This window comes from Haliotis rubra, unplaced genomic scaffold, assembly GCF_003918875.1.
Source record: "Haliotis rubra isolate DU_JTF1 unplaced genomic scaffold, ASM391887v1 Scf21, whole genome shotgun sequence".
Lineage (NCBI taxonomy): Eukaryota > Metazoa > Mollusca > Gastropoda > Lepetellida > Haliotidae > Haliotis > Haliotis rubra.
In genome coordinates, this window is record NW_025766114.1 from 3,830,658 (window position 1) to 3,842,082 (window position 11,425).

An 11,425-nucleotide genomic window follows, 5' to 3' on the forward strand; every position below is an offset into this window, starting at 1 on the left:
GATTGTCTGGTCCAGACTTGATTACTTACAGACCACCGCCATATAGCTGGAATATTGCCAAGTGCGGCGTTAAACAACAAATGAAAGGTTTCTAGTGGAGTTGCACACATAACAGGCTTTTCTGTAGCCCAAACCCATAACAGTATCAGATAGCATTACTCTCTATAACTGCAGAATTATACAACTTGGTATTATTCCACAAAGTTAGCACATGTGTCTCTCTTAATGCAAACTGAACCATGAGATTTCACAGAGAACAAAAAAATATCCAAGGTTTAATATTTTTTATTCACTCTTGCATCGTAATGCTAGATGATTCCTCATAAATATTCACACTGTATTATACATTGTGTCAATATGGCTAAACATCATGTTCCCCTTCAAATGGCACACATTTTCAAGATGACCAAAATCATGACCTAATACAATTACAGCCATGAAGTAGATTAACAACACAATATTTTGAAGTTCAAGACATGGAATAAACATTTTCCAGCCTGGAAACAGAAAACAACTGCATTATCCATATGTATCTATTGTGTGTTCAGTAAACAGATCTTCTAAATGTCCAAATTCTCATTCTAAAGTGCAGCCATCATCACTGGGTAATTCCCAGCTTACGCTTCAGTGACTCGGGCATCTCTGGTGGTGGTGGACGTGGCAAACGGAAGTACACCTTGACAGAGTCGTAGATGAACCACTGCAGGGCTGTCAGTGTGCCGATCATGATGATTCTGGGGAACAGGCCCTTCCACATACCTGACAAAACAGCATTGATAAGAGTTGACATATTGGGAAAATATCTGATAAACATTATGGCATATCAGTTAAAATTACGCTGCTCGACAATGTTTGCCTGCTTACTGTTAACTGTTGCCCGATTTATAAAACTTGCAATTACCAGTTTATATCAACTACACCACCATCACTGATTTGGTGGTTACAAACTTCTTAAGAGTGAGTGAGTTTACTTTTACGACGCACTCAGCAATATTCTGTGGTCTGTAAATAGTCGAGTTTGGTCCAGACAATCCAGTGATCAAAATCATGAGCATCAATCTTCGCAATTGGGATACGATGACATGCATCAACACAATCCCAATAGTCGCCTCTTACGACAAGCATGGGTAACTGAAGATCAATTCTAACCCGGATCTTCACGGGTTACTTCTTGAGAGGAAGGGGTTGCCTTAATACATAATGTATCAGCATTGAGAAATTTGTTTTATCTTGAGAGTTCAAACTACATATGCAAGTTATTGTCCAGATGAACAAGGGGGAAAATTCTATGGATATACAACTTATTACTAATGTAAGCGATGTTTCAGCGCTGCTGACACTGTTACCAAGGAAGATGCTGTACATCCCCATTTTTCATCACAAAAACTTCTAAACGCAACTCAAAGAATTTTTCAGAAGTTTTATATACCGATGCATTAACACTGAATAATTGATTGTCCGAAGTGACAGCCAAATCATGGCACAAACAGACATGAGAGTCTGCCTAGTCCAGATCCAAAGTCTGCCATGTCAGGTATACTGATCTAGCACACCAATGACTCAAGCACTCTCGACTGTACAACACAAGGTTGCTGGGTCAGACACTACACACGAGCATGTAGCACACTGCCCCGAGAGTGGATCTAAGGAGCGTGCAAATTCAGCTTAGTCTCAGAATTCTTTTCTTATTTTGTTTCAAATTTTTAAAGTTAATTAACCTGTATTGACAAGTCAATCATAGATGTATGACCTACTGGCAAAACATCACTGACGAGTGAATAAAACAGATCGTTACACAAATACCTGATAAACATTGGGCACATCAACCAAAACTAAACCACTTCCTTTTATCTTGCCTGACAACACAAGCATGTAGCACACTGAACCCTGAATGATCTAATAAGTGTGTCACTTCAGCACGTACATTGAATATTAAAAATCATTTTAACATTTTCAAATATTAATGAAGCTGTATCTAATGATCAATATCGTCTATATAGCCAATGTATGACCTTACCCTGCAATGGCACATTGTGAATATTACATTAAGTTGTGAGAGCAAGTCAAGGGTATTCCATCTTGATCAAGGATGTGGTTGACAGCATGAGGAGTAATAATCTTCAAATGGCGTGCACAACTCAAACAGGTCACACCACATCCACCCAATCGTCAGTTCTTACAAGCAAGGTACTGTAAACCTATTCTGCCCCTGAATCACTACACAAAGGAACAACTTAGGCTAATAAACAAACCCCATACCTCCCAATCCAAGTTTCTTTGCAGCATCAACAAAGTTGCTCCCTGCATCCTGATTGAGCTTGGACACAATTGTGTCAGCAGGGTGGGAAACGATGGCACAGAAGACACCAGCTGAAAACATGAAGTAAAACTACAGCAGGGGAAAATAACATCAACATCTATCTGACTTCACTATCCCCACATTAGACTAACAAATAGTCTCTAAAATGAACATATATTACAGAAAAAAAGCTCATAGCTTCAGCGTCTGTATGACAGACTATCCCCTCATAATCGAGGTATTCAATTTCCAATTTGGAAAAGTGGTACAGTAAACTCTGGTTATAACTCACTCCAAAGGGCTACCAAGTTTAGTTAATTAAAAAACATGTCACATGGCAATACAGCAAGAGGACTGGACAAGAAAGAAACCTATCTGAGTTCGTAAAAAGATTCTTCATCATAAACATAGTTAACTGTACTTAAAATTCAAAGTTGCTTACCAATATAACCAGCAGAAAATGTCACAACAAGCTGTTCAGACTTGGAACATTCAGCTCTTGGCTTAGGAACGACATATTTGTACAGAGCTTCTACTGTACGCTCGAAGCAGGCAAACTTCATCATGGTGTACGGGATCTGTCGGGCCCATAGTGGCACAAGACCTTTGTAGAGCCTGAAAAAAAGAGTGAACATGAATCGTCAGAACAAAACCATTTGCATGCATCAACTGCATGTAAAAAGAACAGGTATAAGTTTAATACAAGGAGCGTCTGCAGTTTGTGATGTGTGCTCTAACTGTACTGAATGCCTGCAATCTGTTATTATTTGGGTTGACACTGGAGTGAATATTGCTTTAACGCCGCTATTAGCAATGTTCCACCAATACCACGACAGGGGACACCAGATATAATCTGCATGGACACTCTCCAGATGGGAAATGAACACGGGTCTTCTACATGACAAGCAAAGGCCTTAACTACAAGCCTTAACTACAAGGCTACCCCACCGCCTGGTCTTGACAACATTCATGCTAAACTCCAAATACATAAGGAAATTGTTGGAAAGGACACCTAATCAACTCATGCATCTGATGGAGCTTTCGCTTGTATTGGACATGTACAATCTCCACTCTGCTCTTGATTCAGTTATTGGAGTGAGCGAGTATGGTTTTACGCCACTTTCAGCAATATTCCAGCAATATCACTACTGGGGACATCAGTTATTGGAAATACAGTCATAACATTATGACTGCTGAAAAGGATAGTTATATATAACCAGGGTTCCAGATAAGGGCCGTATCGACGTATGTACGGATAAAAAAATATGCACGATACGGTAGGAAATAATTTAGAAAACGTAGCAAATACGCACCACAGCAATGGTGTACGGTCTTAGAATCATTTACAAACGTATTTATCTGAAAAAATCTTGTTTTATTGTTCACTGACCTGTTTACACAAAAATCAATGTTGTGGTGCATACATGAAACAAAACACAAGAGTACTGATACTCCATTAATTCAGTACTCTACATGTAGATTTAAGGTTTTCCAGTACTCCTATATTGAGCAAATAAGGAGTACGTACTCCCTGGTGTTGAAAAATTATCTGGAGCCCTGTATAACTATAGAAAATCACGTCTTAATCATTTAGCCACCCAGTATTAAACTGTAATTTCAACTGTTGGTTGCTACTGTGACATGTAAATGACCCAGTCAAACCTGTGACTGATGCAATCAGCAATGACCTATACTGTCAGGGGTATCATGATAAATAATGAAACAACTAAGCCTTGTGACCAGCAAACTTATAAGAAACCTTTCAAAATTTCCCACTAGACCAGACGACCAATGAGTAGACAATAATTAGTGGTCCTGACTGTACGTGACTGGTCCAAAATAACATCCGTAGTGGCCACCAGGACCACTGCAAACTTATCATTTAGTGGTCCTGATGAATTTTTACTAGCCAGGGACCACAGGACCAGCGTAAATTTTGCACACTGTTATATGGACCAGTTATACCCATGAATGACCACCAGGTACATTTTAATAGTAGTTGTATTGATTTTCATTGTAGTTGTGTACATTTCCTAGAGAATTCTAAACGATCGTCCTACACTGTGTCATTACAAGTTATATCCCTGGTTCTAAATTGCCCAAAATAGTCAAATACCCAAAAGCATCTCTCCACAATGTGATGTGAGTGCAAGGTTTTTTTTCATGTCCTGTGACTATACAAACAAGTTCACTGCGTAATATCGGTGAAACGAAATGATGAGACAGTTCAGATCATTATATACCTGTGCAGATTGGTTTCATACAAAGATACATATGGCTTTCAAATGACACAGAAATGCTGCATTTTGTGTGGAACTTTCATACATATGGTCTTGATATATTTACTCACATTTGTATCACTCAGTTCTATTAAAAGAAGCCAGAAATAAAAATATATCTCTCAGGGACAATAACAGATTTCAGTACCTGTTTTTACTATGAAATGAATTTGCTCGCATCGTAATGACTTAGGGCTCAATCCCAGTCCTTACCCAGACACACCCTCTTCCCGGAGAATACGTGGGAAACCTTCTCTAAGTGTGTTGCTCCATCCTGGCTGAGTTTGAATCCTGACCTTCACTGCTTCCATGGGGCAGAGAGCAATGTCGGCAAAAAATTCCGCCGATGCACTAGCAGCCAGATACAAGGAGGTACGCCACAAGTAGGTGTTTTCCTGCAAGATGAAAACACACCCAGGATGAAACTCAAGCAAAGCAGTACCCTACTTCAAGTTTGATGTTCACTTTCAAAGCTTTCCATGAATACACTGTAATTTGTTCGAAAGGATATTCCATTTACTCTACCAGCTGTGCATATGATTATGAATGAAGTGAAGGGACTTCTTAAATTCATAATATGCATAAGGGATGGTTTATTATAAGAAAGAACAAATGTACATGTATCGACCTAGCTTGCTAGTTTTACTTTACAGAAGATATTATTTAAAAGGCAATTAATACATGTCAAAAATTACCTCTCCCATGAGTCCGGCATAGAATATTTTGAAAACTTCATAAAAGCCAAATTTGCAGAGTCCCTGCATGGAATATCCTATAAATGTTGGTGCCCATCCTTTTCCAAGGGCCCTCGTGCCTCCTTCTTCCAATGTGACACGGAATCCTTTGAAGATGCTTCCATATTTCTCTGGGTCCACCTGAATTCTGCATTTCACCAAGTCCAATGGCACAACAGCTGTATGTGTGATACCACAGCTCAAGATGCCTCCAAACCCACAAAGGGCATAGTACTTGCTTGAGCCAAACTCACAGCTGGTTTCGTCTGAAAATTTTCGGACAATTTAGTCAGTATTTGCTAGGACTGCACGGTATACCGGTATGTCAAAAAACGCTTTTCAAAATGTTGTTGTTCCGATTACCCTTACCTGGTGCCAACCTTAATCTAGTTTAAGCGGTTTAAATGAAGTAAGCTTTTAGATACCATTGGGGGTTTTCCCGGCACCAACGGACATCGGACATTCTGATAGAGAAAGTCTAAATGATAGCTGAAACCTTGATTGAATAAAAAATTATACATTGATAAATTTGTCATTAGTTTGTACTTCTAAAAAAAATTGTAAAAAAAATAATCCTACCTATCTACCCTAAATTTTAAAGAGGTGTAATCGGAACATTTCTTATTTGGCCTAAATTGTATTAAAAAGAACATAGAAACCATGACCATGCACCCTACTTTTGAGATTATGTCACCAAGTCTGACCCTTTTGGTAGCCTTTAACAACAAAGGTCATAGTGAAACATTTCCATACTGGCATCCGTACAGACCCATTTTAAGGTGTATAATATTAAAATTACAGTAAAGTCTCGTTAATCCAACATCGTCCGTTGCACAGCAAAATGTCGAATTAACAAGGATGTCGGATTATCGAATTCTGAGTACAGATCATGTTCATGGTCAAAAACAGGACAGTCATGATTCATATTAAGTGTGTGTGTGTAATTAGTGTTGGGAATCGACCTCTTACACCATAATCGAATATTGCCTTTAGATCACACGTTTTACAGCTAAACAATACTTACGTCAAGAACACACTGTGTGAAAACTGAGAAAGTAGAACTCCAGATCTACGTGTCGACTGATGCAGAAATCGAATAGAACACCTATAGATTTATGCACAGATGTAACAAGTATCAATAAATCTATCTATTTCCAACCTTGTTCGTGAATTCGATGAGAAGTGAACCTTTCGTAAATACAAAATGTTATCTTGACGCGAACATGTGTGGGGAAGCAGGCATTTTGTTGACAGTCTTGTCAGCCAATCAAATTGCTTGTTTAGATCATGTGTTAATAAATATTCTTGAGGAGTGTTCATTGTTTTCACAACCAATTCCTATTTTCATTAAACATTTACGGAATCTTCATCTATGCTTGAATTTAACCATGGGTCTAAACAAATTGACTGAACGGCAAGCTATAAATAGACTTGACAGCAGTTATACGATGTTCATCAGATGGCAGAATTTGTGTTCGTAATCCTCATTGCTCCTCGCATATCATAACATCTTCAGTGACACGTGACAGTGTATTCACGGGTAATTGATCGGGCTGTCGGAACACGCGGGACTGTCAGATTAACGAGACTGAATTACGTATATTCAATTTGTTACCAACTAAAGTGTCGGATAAAGCCGATTGTCAGATAAACGAGAGTCGGATTAAAGAGACTTGACTGTATTTTGTTGGTAGTGGAATAACACCTACCATGTCTAACAATTTCAGGTTTTGTAGTTTATGATTTTTACATATGCATCAGTAAAATCACAAAAGCAAGTAACTTAGTTACCTATCCCCCCTTACCTCAACAAACATCAGGGTTCAAAATTAACTTAATGCCAAGACTTAGGAGAAAGTCGGGGGAACTGGTGACATTAATTCATGAGGACCATCACCAGCTTTCCCATTAGGTAGATTGCAGGTAACAAATGCAGACCAATGAAATTTCTAATGCTAAACATACAGGTGACATTCCTTGGACATCAAACTGAGCAACAATATTCAAATGGTTGAAGTAGGTTGAGATGGTTTAATGATCGGAAAAGTACCATTGCCAAGGATGAAAGGGGAGACTGACAAATATTGTTAATGATTTCACCTTGCCATGACAGGTCTTATACACATTCAAGGACAAAGAAGTCTGGGTAAAAATGTCAATCTGAGCCTACAGGTGAGAGGTGAATAAGTCTGGCATTATAAATGAAAAGTTATGGTTAGGTCATGGTTACCATAGGCTACAATCCTTCCAATCAAATGAAAAATCACTTCTGCCTCGGCCTACAAGACAAACCTGGCTGTTGAAAACTGAAAAATGTGCGCTTGCAATGACCGTTATTAAAAAAATCAGATCCTTCAACTACAGTCATTCATTCCGGTATAAACTGAGATCAAATGTCAACAATGTTTCATCGTTTTTATTCGCGATGCAATTTGACATTGAACTGTCATCAGCTGATCATACAGGCTGTGAACGCCAGTACAAGATTTAACAGGCGTATGGCATCATCAGAAATACATAATGAACAATGAATTCTAAAGTTATCAACCTGACACATCATCTTACCGGTGCTGGCTGCAGCAATTGTTCGGTCATCGTTGACTTTCAACCCCTCACATTTCGCGTGGAATGGGTTATTGAAAGTGCCGCTCTGGGCGGACGATAGAAAAGATTTGAACATCCTTCCTGAAAAGAAGTCAACGAAAGTGTTTTACAAAGACAGCCAATCCTTAGATCTTATGAAGAAATTCAAAGATGATGCAACACCTGTAGAGAAAGTTATTTGAAATCTTTGACACGTTTGCCCTTCATACCTACCGAAAATGGCGTGCACGGCGTAGAGAGACCGGGTGGAAGTCACGTGTTTCTAACATTGTGACGTCAGATTATTTCACCAATTCTAATATTACTCCGATAAATTCTCACAAGGGCACCAAACATTATTTCATCCTAATAAATCATGAAATCTAAAATGCAATGATATAAAGATATATTCCGAATAAAATGTATTAGTTGGGATACCTTCACGTGATGTACCATGAGAAAATTATATGTGTTTTCGATTAGGGGAACAGGTATAAACCAGTTAACCGAAAATATGGTCTCTTATGATTCTTTCAACTTTCAGAGCTGATTTTAATTTGACGTGTACACAATGTACAAGAAAAGAACTTATGTCCATATCTACATTTATCCATGAAACAGTCACGAAAAGCAAAAAAAATAAAAAATACCCGACATGCTACTTTTTGACGTGTTATTCGAGATAGCATATACTTATCTTTCGCTGTTCGTCGTGTCCAATTTACATTATCGTAAAATAAATATGGTTATCCACTAAAGTTAGCCACGTCATTACGATAATTTCAGTTATATTCATGTAACCTCCCTTTTATACTTAACTAATATCAAGGTTTGTTGTAAATTATATACACGTGATAACGGTATTTACTGATTTTATATATATTATATGGTCTCTGATTTTACTTGAACTTTTTACAAGCCCCTGGAACAAAACGTGTTTTATTTATCAATGACATAGTTAATAACCTTAGATCAACCAGTGAATAATACATTGACTTACAGACGTACTTTAGTCCAGTTAAAACTGACAACACAACTATCTTTTTTATCCGCGAAGCTTTCGGTTCAGATGCACCAGTATCTAAGAAAAGCATTACAAAAAAAGAAGTTGACATCCATAAATCTTGCTTTTCTTATGCATTCCACTTCTAAATGCCCTTCAAAGATTTCACTTGTATCCAGCTCAAGCAAGCCGATTTCGTCGTCAAAGAGACAAGCATCTCTACAGAAACGTCTCTTTGAAAAGAAATAAACGTTAGTTCCACTTATCACCTCCCTATCCAAACCAAACTTGAAGGTGAATAAAAATCCTTTACAATGCATATTTCTTTGTACCTACCGGTCAAATATTTCACTATGAAAACCGTATACCATACCTGTATGACGGAGTGTGGCTAGAGGTTCAACTAGTACCCAACTCAGCGACTATGTCAGTCCTCAGTCTGCCAACCTACTGAACTACCGGTCTCCACTGACCAATGGCCAAGTGAGAATTACTTACCTGAGCCTAAATGCTAAGTTACCTTTGTCGGCAGTTACGTACAGGACCCGTCGGCGATTTTCAGAGTTGCGTAATGTCTTGATAAGACCAGGGGCAATAACCTTTGACAGGGTCAGTGTGACCCCCGGAAGGTCATGTTGAAGGACTATATAAATATAGGTAATAGTTTAAACTTAAATCCCACATAACCAACTTGCACCAATATACAAAAAAATCTCGTAACCTCATAACCTGGAAAAAAACAAAACAAACATAAACACAAACAAAACAAATATCAACCAAACCACCCAGTAGTTCAGCCACCCCAACCACTTCTGGCAAATGTCCAAATTCAAAGTTCATACAAATTTCATCATGCAACCCAACGCCCCCTTCTGGTTGCCATATATTTTGGTCAAACAACCCCTCTTTCAATCAAACACTCTAAATGGCATTAAGTTAGAAAGCGCACTTTAAATCCCCAAGTCATCATCATCACCACCATCAACTTTATTATTGCGATTAGTAGCTGGACTGACTGACTGACTGACAACGATGAATTGCCGAGCGTTGCCCGCTTTAACCACTAGGCTACCCCACCGCCCCTTATGTACCTGTAGCTGGAAATGTGACATGACAATTTTAGATAAGTACTATGCGTATAGTTAATCTGCATTTGAACACATTGTTGAAAATAGAGTAGGTGGCGAGGTGAAATAGTGTTGCATTGAGTATTATTGTACTCAAATAGCAACGATCTTGCCGTATGTCGGTCAGCTTGGTCTGTCCTTCCGAATGGGCGGTGGGTAGCCCAGTGGTTAAAGCGTTCTCTCGTCTAGCCAAACACTCCGGGTTCGATTCCCTACATGGGTACAACGTGTGAAGCCAATTTCTGGTGTCACCCGTAGTGATATTGTTGGAAGAGTACTAAAAGCGGCTTAAAATCAAACCCACTCACAGTCCTTCCGAAAGCCTGCCCGTCCGTCAATGTGTCTTCACTGGCAAAACGCCTGTTTATCAGATGTAAAAAGGGACAAATTGTATGGAATACCTGGATAGTAATGTCTCCAGTCATGAGGTGTCCAACAATCAAGTTTCTTTCTTTTTTTTATGTGATAGGCACGTTGTTCCAAAATGTTGGTATAAGATGATGGACTCAGTTTTGATTCAATATGGTCTCAAGGGCGGTGGGGTAGCCTAGTGGTTAAAGCGTTCGCTCGCCACGCCGAAGACCCGGGTTCGATTCCCTACATGTGTGAAGCCCGATTTCTGGTGTCCCCCGCCGTGATATTGTTGGAATATTGCTAAAAGCGACGTAAAATTAAACTCACTCACTCAATATGGTCTCAAGATTTCAAACCTATTTCAAGTACTTCTCCTACCTGCTTTTGTTCACCCACTGACATTCTCCCCTTTGAGGTAAACCAAGTTTTAGCGCCTCAATCACACTCGGTGCGTGAGTGAGTGAGTTTAGTTTTACGCCACACTCTGCAATATTCCAGCTATAGGGCGGCGGTCTGTAAATAATCTGGACCAGACAATCCAGTGATCAACATCATCAGCATCGATTTTCGCTACTGGGAAATGATGACATGTGACAACTAAGTCAGCGAGCCTGACCACCCGCTCCCATTAGTCGCCTCTGTCAAGCATGGGTTACTGAAGATCAATTCTAATCACACCCGGAAACATACCAGCCGCTTCGGATGGTCATCCAGTGTTACCCCAACTGCGGAAGCACCGATCACTACAATATGTTATATTTGGGCTTTCATTTTCTCAGTAAGGTATAGATTCTGGTACCTGTTGGGGTTGAGTCCCATTCGGTATTCGAAGCCGTACTCTCTGCGAGCACTTAATCGCCAGCACAAAAAATCAGCGATTTAATCCTAATCCACTCAGCCACTGCGGCGTCTACGTCCGGATGGGACTGAACCCCCCAAAAGTATAATAATCTGCCCCCAAAATAACATTCTTAATGTCATTGTGTCTTCATAGTTAATCTAATCGAACACAACGAAATAAAGGGGAGATCACTACGGATAGCTCT

At 39.3% G+C, this 11,425-nt stretch overlaps 1 protein-coding gene and 1 non-coding gene across 3 annotated transcripts; both read right to left on the bottom strand.

The window, feature by feature from the left end:
- Positions 1 to 269: 269 nt before the first annotated feature.
- LOC124276574 (phosphate carrier protein, mitochondrial-like) lies at positions 270 to 8,237 on the bottom strand. Of its 2 annotated transcripts, none has more exons than XM_046712222.1 (7): positions 8,126 to 8,237; positions 7,878 to 7,993; positions 5,274 to 5,578; positions 4,792 to 4,973; positions 2,742 to 2,914; positions 2,260 to 2,370; positions 270 to 759 (listed from the first exon to the last, which is right to left on the bottom strand). In XM_046712222.1, exons 2-7 carry the CDS (start codon positions 7,990 to 7,992, stop codon positions 599 to 601), a joined length of 1,047 nt encoding a protein of 348 aa, XP_046568178.1. In that variant the 5' UTR covers position 7,993; positions 8,126 to 8,237; the 3' UTR covers positions 270 to 598. The 2 variants fall into 2 exon arrangements, with proteins under 2 accessions (XP_046568178.1, XP_046568177.1); XM_046712221.1 differs by having other exon boundaries at positions 7,878 to 7,997; positions 8,130 to 8,223.
- LOC124276583 lies at positions 1,454 to 1,657 on the bottom strand. The gene has a single exon (XR_006898576.1). It is a non-coding gene; the product is annotated as a small nucleolar RNA SNORA53 (small nucleolar RNA).
- Positions 8,238 to 11,425: the final 3,188 nt, after the last annotated feature.

Coding starts and splice junctions, on each gene's coding strand:
- LOC124276574 (XM_046712222.1), bottom strand. CDS start 7,992: ATGTTCAAATCTTTTCTATCGTCCGCCCAGAGCGGCACTTTCAATAAC. Junction 5,579..7,877: donor AATTGCTGCAGCCAGCACCG/GTAAGATGATGT, acceptor GAAAATTTTCAG/ACGAAACCAGCTGTGAGTTT. Junction 2,371..2,741: donor ATTTTCTGCTGGTTATATTG/GTAAGCAACTTT, acceptor TCATGTTTTCAG/CTGGTGTCTTCTGTGCCATC.